This window comes from Mytilus galloprovincialis, chromosome 13 (assembly GCF_965363235.1).
Source record: "Mytilus galloprovincialis chromosome 13, xbMytGall1.hap1.1, whole genome shotgun sequence".
NCBI lineage: Eukaryota > Metazoa > Mollusca > Bivalvia > Mytilida > Mytilidae > Mytilus > Mytilus galloprovincialis.
In genome coordinates this window covers 50,164,464-50,180,335 of record NC_134850.1, presented here as the reverse complement: position 1 = coordinate 50,180,335, position 15,872 = coordinate 50,164,464, and the positions used below count along the sequence as shown (strand labels likewise).

Sequence of the window (15,872 nt, the reverse complement as noted above, 5' to 3'; positions counted from 1 at the left end):
CTATGAGTTTGAATGTCCCTCTGGTATCTTTCATACCTCTTTTGTATCTTGTTTTATAGTACTAATGCAATTGTGTGTTGATTGAAGATTTTTGGTCAGGTCTGTTTAATATCAAGTATTCGAAACAATCTGGTGTGAACTAACTAGAGAGTTGATTGGAAAAGATGGATACGCTATCTATATACAAAAGGCTGTTACATTTGTGACTGTTGTGAATTAAGGAGATCAGGTATGAATATTGACACTAAGTAAAGTAAATGATTTGAGAAATAATGCATATAATGTAAATTTATTCTTTTATTCACAATATAAATGTTGTTTTAGGCTCTGATTCTGACCAATGCTTATATATATACTATAAAACATATATTTACATGTGACTTATTGTTGTTGACTGTTGTTACCAATTATGTAAATCAATTGTATCTGATTTTATGCCCTTTATGGGCCCTTTAATTTGGGAAATAAAAAAAATATATTCTATTCTATTCTATGCATAGGAATGAGCTTGAAATAATTCCAATGTATGATTTTTTTTTTTAGTTTGCAAAATTCACCATAGTCACTTAATAATAAAAAATAACTTTTCGAGTAAACTTTTAATTAAAAATAGTACGAAAAGTATTCGACAGTTTAGTTAATATCCTGATCGTCACTTGTGTCTGGATAGTACCCTGAGTGTAAATGGTAGAGGACTATGGGTAGTTCCATAAAATCCCTCTAACGTAGGTGGGTCCTCTCCCTCTGGAGGTACCAGTTCAAATCTCTGGATAAGAGAAGTCAAGTAGAGGAAAAGTTCCATTCTCGCCAAAGACTCTCCAGTACAATTTCTCTTGCCTGAAAAAGTAAAATAAACGGAATCTCATCAATAACACTTTTTGGATATTCCATTTGAAGATCTAACCGTTTTGAATGTATAACCATATACAAAATAAGGTATTGGATAGTTCATGGTAGCAGAATGAATACGCGGCAAGCTAGTAGTTTAGTGGTATTTGTTGCTGCTGTTTTTCGTTAATTATTTTGTCATAAAATAGTCCGCGTTTTTACATAAATAAGGCCGTTAGTTTTCTTGTTTGAATTGTTTTACATTGTCTTATCGGGGCCTTTTATAGCTGACTATGCGGTATGGGCTTTGCTCATTGTTGAAGGCCGTACGGTGACCTATAGTTGTTAATGTCTGTGTCATTTTGGTCTTTTGTGGATAGTTGTCTCATTGGCAATCATACCACATCTTCTTTTTTATATGTTGGGTGTTTTTTCGTTTGTTTATTCACATATATATATGTTAGAAAATATAAGAAGATGTGTTTTGAGTGCCAATGAGATAACTATCCATTTAAGTCATAATGGGTAAAAGTAAACCATTATAAGTCAAAGTACTGAGTATGTATATTAATATGTTCCAATGGACTTTAAAACAAACAACAAACAAGAACTCAGACTTGATGGGTTAAAATATAAATCTTAACAATGGTTGATCAGTAAAAAAAATAAACAAAGATAATTAAATTTGAAATTAAAAAAAAAATGGGGATTCTTATTTTATTTCATTCCCCAATCATAGCCCCCACGAGGGAAATTGCTACATTAATATATTTATTGTTTTTATTGTTAAAACACGGGACGAATAATGAGAACAATACACTGCCATGAATTATCAAGTGGAGAGGATAAAACTTTTAAATTATTTTAATTTTTAAGTGGCGAGTATAAAACTTATTTGAAAATATAGTTACAATAGAATAGTATAATTACCAATAGAGAACGCGATAACTTTATCCAAGTCCACTAAGTTGCCATCGTTATCGATAAATCGTTCTGGTATGAACTCGTGGCTGTTTGGGAAGTTGCTTTCATCTGACAAGACAGAATCTAACATAGGCATAACAATAGCACCTTTGGGGATTTTATATCCTTTGTAGAAGACATCTTCTGAAACACTATGAGGCAGGGAAGTTGGAGAAATATTTCCTAGCCTCAGAACTTCATGAATAACCGCCACACAATAATTAAGGTTTTTCTGATCAGATAACTGCGGTGGTCTTCCGCTTCCAATAACATCTTCAATCTCTTTCCTCATTTTAGTTTGAACTTTTGGGTTATTTAATAAAAACACCATAGCCCATCTGAGTGTAGTTGAAGTTGTCTCAGTCCCCGCTGTAAAAAAGTCCGATATCAGCCACATCAATTGTTTTTCTGAAACGGAAAAGATGTATTTCTTTTTTTTTAAATTCACTAAACATGTGCATTTTGTGTTTCTGTATTCTGGGCATTCACTAAAAAGTTTACAAATTGTGTATAACTAGTGAAAATAATTGGTTTGATAGCTTCTTGTTAGAAATCTAAATAAGTATATACACATTATTGTTTATAGGAGCCAGCTAGCCGAAGCTCGGCTCCAAGTGGAGGATTTTCTCGTTGTGTTGGAGTTCCATTTGAGGCCTTGGGCTGTTTTCTGCTCTTCGGTCGGGTTGCTGTCCCTTAGACGCATTTCCTCATTTTTCTATTGTCAATTTTATCCAGATATTAAGGGTAAATTAACTTCGAGGTACCGATAAAAACCCCGTTCTTGTCTATATATATGTTAATTTTTCAATTATTAGTTATGCATTCGATTTCTGCATTTACGTAAGAAAAACTATGTTTTACCCACAGACAAATTGTCTCAGAAAAAAAATTCTGTATCAAATTAGTAAAAAAAATAGCGTGGTGACTTTAGTTTTATACCTGTAAACGTTGTGTCCTTTTCATTTTTATGGAGCGCTATTTCCTTCAAATAGGCGTCTGTAAAGTCCCTGATGTTGTTTTCGTCAAATGATGCCTTGTGTTCTGCGATTTCATCCCTATAAAATTGTCTAAGCTTAACCGAGATATCAACGATTTTTTTAGCGCCAAACATATCACCAGGAAGCTTTGCAAGTATTGGAAAGAAATACAGTGGCCCTGCAAGAGCTGCATTCTTGAAATTTGCAGTAAGTAAGCCAATAAAGTATTTAAACTTTGGGTCATCGTAATCAAATCTACGTCCAATTATTATTGACATGACGTTGTTAGACACACTGATATTTAATTTTTCAGAGACATCAAAGGGCTTTCCTTTCAAATCTTCCAAGTATTTCAGGAATATATCAACCTCTTCTGAAATGCTTGATTCAAAACTACGTCTTCCAAATCCAAAATCTCTAAGTTTTAAATGTGCAAATGTGCGTTGTTGTCTCCATGTTGTGCCGTTTGATGCTATTATGCCTGAAAGAGTTAAACTATGTACATCAAAATGTAGTTTTAGTAAACAAAACATTGGATGGGTTGGACTCGCAAGTGTAAATATACGTAAATATATTTACTGTCTTAACATTATACAAATATTCAAATATTCACAAATCCAAAACATTCATACAGCAGAAGATGAGTTTTATCAATATTGTAAATTCGATGTATCTATCTATCTATTTTAAATAAGGAAAAGTGACAATGAGACATCTATACACAAGAGACAAATAAATCTGAAGCTTTAGGTTATAGGACCAATATATCAAAAAGTAAAACAGTTCAAATTACTTATGTACAAACAACATAGTAAACAGTGTCGGATTCAATGGAAGGTGTAGAGTGCGAACACATCTCCTTTAATTGGAAAATATATCATCGCCGAGTATAGAAATAATTCAAATAATTTTCAAGTATTCCCTTTTCTTGAATTGTAGTCCCCTTTTAAAAAATCTGGACCCGTCTCTACGAGAAAAAAAAATATGATTTACATGCATTCAGCCAACATAAATAAAGCCATTCCAGAAAGTGAGCTTAAGGTACATAAATATATTTTTTTCTGAGACAAGTTCGTGCGTGGATGATGAATAAATGACAGGAAATTCAACAGCACCGTAATAACTATTATATTGAAGTGATGCACATCAGTATACTCACGGTTGGTTTGTTGTTAGTTACTTATTTAATTTTTGTAGATAACAGTTACAATTAAGTATATAAAATTTCCCTCAATTTGTATATAATAATTATTCTATTCTACTATACTAATAATAGTAAAGAGCAAGTGCATAGAGGACACTCTTCTCACGGTAATATTTCCATTTTTCTAATAGATTGGATTTAAGTAGACATTCATATTTTCCCGCAAATCGTTCTTCAGATATTCTTCCGCATGTGTTAACTCAATGATTTGTTATTGATATTATATAATATATCTATATATTTCCTACGACAAAAAAAAAATCATCTCATTTATCTATGTTTTTAAAAATTATATTCATGAATATTTATTGATGAAATTGATATATAACAAACAATAAGGAATGTTATTTTGCAATCGGGTATCGGTCAAAAACGAAAGTCACGATGGTAGAAATGTCTGTGGCAACATTACATCGGATTGCCCTCACGGTCATCTGATGTAAAAACGAGAAGCGAGAAACACTTTTGAACCACATCAAATAACGGCAATCATTGAACATCAGGTTTCTGACTTAGGACAGATGCAAACACATGCAGCGGGTTTAAGGGCATACGATACAGTTACAGGGAAGGTAATGACGTTGCTAACGTAAAATGTTATTTTCGCGACGTCAAACTCTGACATCTCGGGAAAAGATGCATTTTTCGACTGATTTTTATCATTCAAACAGATTTAATTTGAAAACGAGTGCATGGACCCCTATTTTTTAAAACAGCAATTTGTTTCATTTTGGAAGGAGATTATGTGACCCAAATTTTATAAAACTGTAAATAGCGCAATTTTTTTAATTTTGATGAACATGCAGCAAAAAATGACGTTTTTCCTCTATTCATGAACATTAATTTGATAAATATAGAGTTATTTCGGAATAAAAATTGCATAATTTTTAATGATACTTACAAAATACAGAAATTACCGATAATTTAACAAAAACCATTTTGTGTTTATCTTTTAAAACAAAAAAGTTATGTCTTTCTTTCGAAACGGAAAATACGGACACAAATCTGAATTTTGAGCAAATATACAAAACTTCGACCTCATTTTACTCAAAAAGTAGCACATGAAGGTATATTTTTTATTACATATTTGATTTAATGAGGTAAAAAAATAGCCTATATGCAAATTTTCATCAACTTGTAAATACAGGTTCAAAACTGTATCGTATGCCCTTAAACGTTTAAATAGGTACATTCCTTCACCCTTACCTGAAACAATAGTGTAACATTACATCATAGAAAGACACCCAATAACATATCAATTGAAAGTATTCTTACCATGGTTATCCCTGAGTTTTAAAATGAAAATGTTTGGCCTGTCTGAAATACTGTCGCCTCTTTTAAGCAACAATTCACGTAAATCATTGGCTCCATTAACAACTACCACCCAAGATGACCCAATTGAAAGGCTGAAAATATCACCATATTCTTTTCGAAGTCTGCGAAAAGCTTTCACAATATTTCCACCTGAAAGTTGATGTACGTTTCCAATGAGTGGTAGTGGTATTGGTCCAGGTGGGAAATCGGCTGGCCTCCGTGATCTCATCCAAAGCCAGCATATTAGCCCTACAGTTATTCCAATTAACACTTCAGTAATCGAAACATTTAACAAATACGCCATCACTTTTCTAATCTTTATGTTACATTCACAATGTTGACATACATAATCTAACCTTAAAATCGGAAAATTTATCTTTTCTATAATATACTTGATAGGCTAGCTTAGTTATTATATAATCATGCAATTCAAGGTTTATGTCGTGATCATGATAATTTTTCCTCTAGTAGAAAGTTAATTTGTCTGATGCATTCCTATGCATAATATGATTTACTAGAAATTTAGGTCACCCACAAAATTCTTAAGAAACATAATGTTACATCTACGTAAAGGGTCATTACCTTCCTTTATCGGTTCACTTGAGAAAAAAACTGAGACGAAGATCTTTAAACATTTGTCTATTGAAAAAAAATATATATGTAAGGCGGAAATTTATTCAAAAATAGTCTGTGTCTGTAATTTAAGGAGCTTCTGAAATATTTCAAAACCGCCATAATTCGAATTCAGGGTATCTATAAATCATTGAGGACCTCCTAAAATAGTTCAGGACCTACATAATTTGATTTACGGATATTCTGAAATATTTCAGGAACCAAACAACCTCGTTTTCAGCATAACCTTGAATATTACAGGGCCTCCAAAATTAAATGGTCAAAAATGCATTATTTCAAGAGGTCCTTCCTTTAATATTTAAGGATTTTTTAGGATGTCCTGTTATATCATATGATTATAGAGCTCAATAAATACTATCCAAAAAACCTATGGTCCTCCTGAAATTAAGCAATCGGTTGATCAATCATTTATAGAGGTCGTACAATATTTCAGGATATCCTTAATTGGAATAATGCAGTCCTGGAATATTTTTAGAGTATCCTTTACAGGAATTACGGAGGTCCTTGATATTTCAGAAGGTGTTCAGTCCTTAATATTTCAGACTGAGTTGTTCAAGTTTTATGAAACCCGACTGAATTCGAATTATGCAGGTCCTGGAATATAAATTTCGTAATAAAGGAGGTCCTGGAATGTTATAGGAGCTCATTGAAAACAGTAATTGTAATTTTCAGTAAAGTCGCGCCTCTTAGAATTTTACCTAACAGTAAGGGATAAGAACTGAAATTCGGCTAGTGACCTGCAGCAATTTTGTTTGAGCTTGAAATCTGTTAGTTCAGTCGATAATGGTTATTTAATGTACAAGATACGGTTTAAAATATTTTAATGATATCTCAGTATTTTCGTTTAAGTAAAAATAGGGTTGCAACAAACCTTGCGGAGCTTGCAGAATTAGAAATATACTCTGCATCTATGCATTACTTAAGACAGCTTAAAAGGGGGGAAAATGTCTTACATAAAGTTTAATAAAAAACTGACAACTGTCGGATAGCATCACTAAACACTTAAAGAGAATGAAATGATTGTAACAAAATAGAAACACAAAGACATCAACGAGCACATAATCACAAGGATTTTTATAGTCGTGCTATACAAATTATTGGGACAATGCGACGCTGTTTTTTTTTTTTTTTTTAAATATATCCCAATTCTCCAACTATACGGTTACCTCTAGCCATGTAGAAAAAAAAATCTGTTTTTGTGTCTTTTTGTGTCGGGATGTATAAGTACCCGGCCACGTCCACTTGTATTTTTGTCCATCTGATGAGTTAAGCCTTTTTCAACTGATTTTTATAGTTCGTTCTTATGTTGTACTGTTATACCACTGTCCCAGGTTAGGGGGAGGGTTGGGATCCCGCTAACATGTTTAACCCCGCCACATTATTCATGTACGTGCCTGTTCCAAGTCAGGAGCCTGTAATTCAGTGGTTGTCGTTTGTTTATGTGTTACATATTTGTTTTTCGTTCATTTTTTTTATATAAATAAGGCCGTTAGTTTTCTCGTTTGAATTGTTTTACATTGTCTTATCGGGGCCTTTTATAGCTGACTATGCGGTATGGGCTTTGCTCATTGTTGAAGGCCGTACGGTGAGCTATAGTTGTTAATGTCTGTGTCATTTTGGTCTCTTGTGGACAGTTGTCTCATTGGCAATCATACCACATCTTCTTTTGTATAAACACACCAGCAATACGTACAGTAAAACTCAGTTTAAAAAATTGAAGAAGTCTGAGACCGATGTCAGAATAGGAAACAAAATAAATTAAACGAACTGATAATGATACATAAATTGACAAAAAACAAGAGGCTCTCAAGAGCCTGAATCGCTCACCTGGTAAATAATGCCTTATTGAACATATTGAACCATGCCAGGCAAACATGTACAGCTAACAATTCTTCAATATTACAAATATTTGCTCTAAATGCTTTCGTTTTTGAGATATAAGCCAAAAACTGCATTTGACCCCTATGTTCTATTTAAAGTAAGGGCGGCCATGTTTTTTGACGGATCAAAAATCGAAGCACACACTTTGTGCAGGATAATCTAAGGAACTATCATGCTAAGTTTCATCCAAATCCATTCAGTAGTTTCAGAGGAGAAGATTTTTTAAAGTTAGCAAATATGATGAACAAATTGTGAAAAATTGTCATTAAAGGACATTTACCCCTTAGGGGTCAATTGACAATTTTGGTCATATTAACCTATTTGTAGATCTTACTTTGCTGATCATTTTTGCTGTTTACAGTTTATCTTTATCTATAATGATATTCAAGATAATGACCAAAAACTGCAAAATTTCCTTAAAATTACCAATTAAGTGGCAGCAACCCAACAATGGTTTGTTTGATTCGTCTGAAAATTTCAGGGCTGATAGATCTTGACCTAATGAACATTTTTACCCCATGTCAGATTTGCTCTAAATGCTTTCGTTTTTGAGATATAAGCCAAAAACTGCATTTGACCCCTATGTTCTATTTAAAATAAGGGCGGCCATGTTTTTTGACGGATCAAAAATCGAAGCACACACTTTGTGCAGGATAATCTAAGGAACTATCATGCTAAGTTTCATCCAAATCCATTCAGTAGTTTCAGAGGAGAAGATTTTTTAAAGTTAGCAAATATGATGAACAAATTGTGAAAAATTGTCATTAAAGGACATTTACCCCTTAAGGGGTCAATTGACAATTTTGGTCATATTAACCTATTTGTAGATCTTACTTTGCTGATCATTTTTGCTGTTTACAGTTTATCTTCATCTATAATAATATTCAAGATAATGACCAAAAACTGCAAAATTTCCTTAAAATTACCAATTAAGTGGCAGCAACCCAACAATGGTTTGTTTGATTCATCTGAAAATTTCAGGGCTGATAGATCTTGACCTAATGAACATTTTTACCCCATGTCAGATTTGCTCTAAATGCTTCCGTTTTTGAGATATAAGCCAAAAACTGCATTTGACCCCTATGTTCTATTTTAAGTAACGGCGGCCATGTTTTTTGACGGATCAAAAATCGAAGCACACACTTTGTTCAGGATAATCTAAGGAACAATCATTTTAAGTTTCATTCAAATCTATTCAGTAGTTTCAGAGGAGAAGATGTTTGAAAAATTGTTAACGACGACAGACGACGACGACGGACGCCAAGTGATGAGAAAAGCTCACATGGCCTTTTAGGCCAGGTGAGCTAAAAAAACTACTCACATGTAGCTAAGTTACTGACAGCCGGCAGCTCGATACAGACCTCAATTATAATAAATTTTACATTAACAGATTGCCCTCACAAAAACAGAGTCTTATACAACCGAACAAACAGTCAGCCAGAAACATGAACGCACTGTATTACTTTAATGCTTGGATGGTGTTCATCAATAATTGTATCTTTTGAGCCGATATCTTATGCAACATTGCTCTTGGTCCCGCTCGTGATATATGTAGTCCGGATGTGTGTGTTTCATATTGGAGCATTATACATATTTAGAAATATTCTATAATCAACGTAGATTCTACTAACTTATGTAACTGTTTAGAACTTCATTGTCAGATGATCAGGAAGGAAAGGAACGCGTCACTAAGTTAGGGTTTTTTTTGGCAAATTTAAAACCCGTATTTTAAGCGTATCGCTTCCGTTACTGTTTCTTCCGGTTGAAGGAAAAGATGGCAGCGTCCATGCTCTAAACAATAAAATGATCACAATACTGACAAGAGTGAGTCATAGCTACAAATAAACAAGATATTTACAAACAATTCAAGATGAGCTCCTTAGAAATGCCACCGTTCCCGTTCACCAGTGATAACTCAACTTTTAATTACGATGAATACATTCAGTCTCTTAAATTACCTCCCTTTGAACCATCCAAAATCGAGAAAATTCCGTATGAAACTATCAAAATAAACCAATATAAACCAAAAGCAAGTATGTACAGTTTTCATACCAGTAAGGAAAGACTACATCTTTGGATAAAAAGTATGACAATGAGATACTGGGAACAATTGGGAAAAAATAAACAATTCAGCATAAATTGGGAAGAAATTAACTCTGAGAAAACACATGAAATACAAATAAAGGTAGATAATGACAAGATGACAAAAGTAGATAACCCAAGACTTTTTCTTATAAAGATATATTTGAAAACTGGAACAATTACTATTCAAGGAAATGGGTATACTGTTTTTGGTGAAGAGGAATTCCCTAAACTATTAGAATTTGTTAATGCATGCCGAAGTAAGGACCAAAATGACAATCTTGATAACAAAGACCCAATCAAAACAAACATAGAACGTGAAGAAGACCAAGATTCAGACACCAAACTCAAAAAAGTAATAAATGAATCTGAAACAAAATTAAAACAAACTGTAGAATTAAATACAGAATCTGAGCTACAGGTACATGTATCTCCTTCCCCGTCAAAAAAAGATGAAACAAAAGAATCAATCAGTGAAGATCAAACACTTGACAATACAAATGAATACTTCGGTGATAAATCTACTGATGAACTGGACCCTTTAAATACTACCCTAATAGACTTGGATCCAGTTAGTTTGAACAAAGTGTGCAATCCTAGCCCCACTAGGAAGTCAAAGCAAACAAGATCAACTGATATTAAGAAATTAAGTGAGAAACTAGACAAACAAATAGAATTAAATCAAAATTTGACATCTTCCATCCAGAGAATAGAAGGAAAAATCTGTAATCTCTACTCATGCAGAATAGATATAGATAACATTCAACCAATTATAGAAATTATGAACCAAAAAATCATAGCAGTTGAAACTCAAGTTAAAACAAATTCTACAAATGACAATAGTGAGATGCCCCAAATAAAAATACAAAGCCTAGAGAGAGAAAAAGAGGCAAAAGAAGAAACAATCAGGGCATTACAAAAGCAATTAGATCAAAAAGATCAAACAATAGAAAAACTTATCACTGAAAAATCAAAGGACTTTGATCACTATAACAGACAGTTACAAGAAAAATCAGAAGAAGTTATAGAAAAACTTCACATAATACATCAACTTGAACTTCGAGTTAAAGACTTGGAACACCACAAACATAAACCAGCTATAATTGAAAAAGAGGAGTGTGAAAAGGAAATAGGAAATACGTCATATAATGTACACACTCAAAATCGGTTTTCAATACTTCAAGAGAAAGAAATACCAACACAATTAGAAAGTATTCAAAAAGACAAAAAATACGAAGATACTCAAACCACTGATAATAAAGTTGATCTACTTATTATATCAGACTCCCATGCAAATTATTTAAAAGAGAAAAGACTCTACAAATACAAAAAGGTAAAAATTCATATTTTGACAGAAGGAAAAAAGAACGTTAATGGTGCAAAAGAATTCATCTTAAATACAACAATACAAAGCGACAATGTGGTCGTTATTGTCGGCAGCAATGATCTATCTAAAGCAAGATCATCAGCGGAAAAAATAATGAAAGAAGTTGAAAGCCTCATAAGTGAATTCCAAGAAAAAAATCCAAATAGTAAGCTACATGTGTCGCCTTTATTTCATAGGCTGAAGCAAGAAGTATTTAACAACAATGTGGATGAAATAAATTTCAAACTTCGACATCTGGCATCCAATAAAGTTTACATTCTCAAAAATCCATACATCAACAAACTCAATGAATACTTTTTTAGTGATGGAGTACACTTTACAGCACTGGGCACTAGTGAACTTGCCAAAATGATCAAAAATAACTTGAATGAACACCTTGGGATGGAATCATATTCCAATTACACAACAAACCAAGGACCAGAACGTTCTCAAAATAGAAACAATGGATATAAAGGATTCCAAGATCCTTTAAATAGGAACAATCGATTTAAAGGATTCCAAGATCCTCTAAATAGGAACAATCAATATAAAGGATCCGAAGATCCTTTTTACAGCAGAAATCCACAAAGCAACCCTGGATTAAGTCCGAACGAGAGAAATGTACTGATGCGGTTACTGAATATATAAATTATCAATAACACTCGAAATAATTTCACTTTGATAGAATTATTATTATTGTTTGTTATGTTAATATTAATGTGTGTGTATGTCTATTGAATCCAATTTGATAATATTGTAATAATATTATAACTTAATTCACCCAATCAGAATTATGCCTCCTTTTTACACATTTTGTATCCAATGGAGAAAACATTTCACAAGAGGTTTTTACTGAATCTTTAAAACTATTTTAATTTTCATTAGTATGCAAATATATGTCATCCTTTACACATTATAATATCAAAAATAATTGTGTACAATAAACAACAAGATGTATGACCAGGTATGCCTATTTAATTGTAATATTACAGTACTTTTTTAAACAGTCAGAGTTATGCCTCTTTACACACATTTGCAACTTTATATTATTAATGACAATTTACACACACAAGTGAAATATAAAAAATTCACACCTTTCATTACAACTTATATGATTGATGCTTGTTTATACATAATGAAAATGCTAATCAATGTCATCGGGTCTCACAAAATCAGTATTGTGGTTATGTTTTAATATATATATACATAAAATGCTTCAGCTAGGATGCTGGAATATAAATGGTTTCTCTAGTCAAAAGTTAAATGATATAAATTGTAGTAAATTTGATATTTTTGGAATAGTGGAGTCATGGACCCACGGCGAGTCATCGATATCTTTTAAAAATTATACATGCTTTCACCAACCTGGAATTAAGAAAAAAGGTAAAAGAGGACGAAGATCAGGTGGAATCATTCTTTATTTTAAAAATGAATTCAAAAAAAGTAATGCTATCATTAAAATAGCCCAAAGTAAAAACTACATCTTTATTAAATTAGACAAAGATAAATGTGGTCTTACACATGATTTTTTTTTAGGCTGTGTATATATAAATCCAAGGGCAAAGTCAGTATGTCCAGAAAACGATAAAATTTTTGATTCATTATCTAGTTTAGTGAATAAATACTCAGAATTGGGTAAAGTTATAATCATGGGAGACTGTAATAGTAGAACTGCTAATTTAATAGATTATATAGAACTTGATGAGACAGACTACCACCAGAATTCTGAGGGCAAGTCCAATTTACCTACAAATTATACATCAGATCTAATTTTACCCAAAAGAAACAACCTTGATCCTGAGATAAATGAACAGGGAAGAATGCTAATAGATTTTTGTATAGAATCAAAGATGAGAATACTTAATGGTCGAATTGACGGTGACTCGCTGGGGTTCCATACCTACTACTGTCCAAGAGGAAGTAGTAGTATTGATTATTTTTTAGTTTCTGAAGATATTTTTCATGAATTTGTTTATTTACATGTCTTTCCACCAAATGAGCTTTCAGACCATAGTTTATTATGGACTGGTTTAAAAAACAACAGTAATTATATATACTCACAAATTAACAACAACATTAATACTAAGGATTGTGATCTTCTTCCAGGTAAATACAATTTGGAATCAGGCTCAAGAGAAAAATTTGTAGAAGCCGTACAAGATTCAAAACTTTTAATTGATCAATTTTTACTAGAAGTCAATAATCCTGAAATGGATATAAATAATTTATCTGAAAATCTGAGCAATATAATTTTAGACTCAGCAAATAAAACATTTAATTTTAGACCATTCAAGGGGAAAAGAAAGAAAAAGAAAGGAAAACAGAAATGGTTTAATGGAAATTGTAAATTTTTTAAAAGGGAACTTAACAATCTTGGAAGTAGATTACAACAACATCCTAATAATCATGATTTAAAAACATCATACCACCAGTTAAGAAGGGAGTACAAAAAATTACTAAAAGATACAAAAAAGAAATTTATAACAGATATAATTGATAAATTAGATTCTCTTCATGAAGATAACCCTAAATTATTTTGGAAAACCATTAATAATCTGAAGAAAAATACAAATAGAGAAGAAAATCCTATACCTCTATCTGAAATGTCAAATTACTTAAAAAAGCTTTATGAAGAAAATAATACTGATTTAGATATCTCGAAGATAGAAATTGAAAATATTAATAATAAACATTTAGATTATGCATTCATTTGTAAAGAAGTCAGAGATGGCATTAAAAAACTTAAGAAGAATAAACAACCAGGAATAGACCTTATATATAATGAATTCCTTTTATATGGAAAAGACCTATTACTTTTACCTATTGTTAATTTATTTAACAGAATTTTATCAAGCGGAAAATTTCCAGATGCTTGGAATTTATCTTGTACTTCCTTCTTACACAAAAATGGTGACATAAACATATGCGATAATTATAGATGTATTAGCCTTACCAGCTGTCTTGGCAAGCTTTTCACCTCATTATTACAGAAAAGACTGCATAAATATATGGAAGAAAATAATCTTTATAATCCCTTTCAAGCAGGATTCAGACCAGATTATAGAACTGCAGATCATATTTTCACTATTAAAACTTTGATAAATAAATATTTACACAAATTAAAAAAGCCTATTTTTGCTTGTTTTGTAGATCTCTCTAAAGCTTTTGACTCTGTTTGGCACTCAGGATTACTTAAAAAACTATTAAATCTTAAAATTGGAGGAAATTTCTATAAGATAATTAAACATATGTACTCTAATTCAAAGTTTGTGGTAAAAAAAGAAAACTTTATTTCAGAAGCTCATAGAGCCAATAGGGGTGTTAGACAAGGTGATGGTCTTAGCCCTCTGTTATTTAATATATACACTAATGATCTGCCAAAAATATTTGATTTTTCAAAAACATTTCCTGTGTCACTCATTACAACACAATTTAATTGTTTACAATATGCAGATGATTTAATTCTACTGTCAGAGAGTGAAAAGGGTTTACAAGCTTGTCTGGACAGCCTGGGAATATATTGTAACAGATGGAAGTTGAAAGTCAATATTACTAAAACTAAAGTTATGATTTTTAGTAAGGGCAAGAAAAAATCTGCCATCAAATTTAAAATTAATGGTCAAAATATAGAAACAGTCGATAAATATAAATATCTTGGAATGCTGATTTCATTTAATGGCAATTTAAAGCATGCCGCAGAACATATGTATAATAAAGCTCTTAAAGCAGTATTTAGTCTTAAATCAAATATTCTAGATTATAATTACTCTGGTACCAAGCTTAAGCTAAAGTTATTTGATTCTCTAATTAGACCTATTACAACCTATGGATCAGAAGTTTGGATATCCGATTTTACTTTAAAAGATTTAAATAAAGATAATATACCATTTGAAAAAATACATAATAAATTTTGTAAATATCTACTTGGAGTACATAAAAAGGCATCAAATTTAGCCTCCAGGTGTGAATTAGGAAGATTACCAATTATTAATTTTATTACTAAATTGGCTTTTAAATATTTCATAAGACTGCAACAACTTCCATCTGATAGATTTCTTGCTCAAGTGTATAAAGTAGATAGAGGACTTTTCAAAGAGGGGTCAAAATCATGGTATTCATTTATTGATTATAGTTGCAAAAAATTTAAATTGGATGTAAAGAATTTGGAAAATGAAAATCTAGAATTGAAAATACACGATCAAACCATCCAACTAATTAAAGAACAGCTTCAAAATTATTCTAATTACAATTCTGACTCAAAGCTTAAATATTTTTCATTTTGTTACACAAATTTTTCTCTTCAAAAATATCTTGACTTTAATATTCCAAAAGCACTATGTAAAAATTTGACTAAGTTAAGAATTAGTGCACATTCTCTTTTAATAGAAAAAGGTCGTTATCATAGACCAAAAATTCCGCATAACTCAAGACTTTGTCAGACTTGTGATTTATTAGATGATGAAAAACACTTCATTTTATACTGTAAAAAGTTTTCAATTTTAAGACAAGATCTCTTCAAAAAATTAAATATCGACCCCTCGGATTTAAATAAAAGGGAAAAAGAATCTACTATTCTACATAACATTATGTATCCTTTAAATAAAATTGATACAAAAGCTATCTG

General features: G+C 31.6%; 1 protein-coding gene across 1 annotated transcript; it reads right to left on the bottom strand.

Annotated features, from left to right (window-relative positions):
* Positions 1 to 282: 282 nt before the first annotated feature.
* Positions 283 to 5,707, bottom strand: LOC143057945 (cytochrome P450 2E1-like). Its single transcript, XM_076231410.1, has 4 exons — positions 5,248 to 5,707; positions 2,731 to 3,249; positions 1,759 to 2,199; positions 283 to 837 (listed from the first exon to the last, which is right to left on the bottom strand). The coding sequence occupies exons 1-4, from the start codon at positions 5,588 to 5,590 to the stop codon at positions 653 to 655; spliced, it is 1,488 nt and encodes a 495-aa protein (XP_076087525.1). The 5' UTR covers positions 5,591 to 5,707; the 3' UTR covers positions 283 to 652.
* Between the last annotated feature and the right edge of the window lie 10,165 nt (positions 5,708 to 15,872).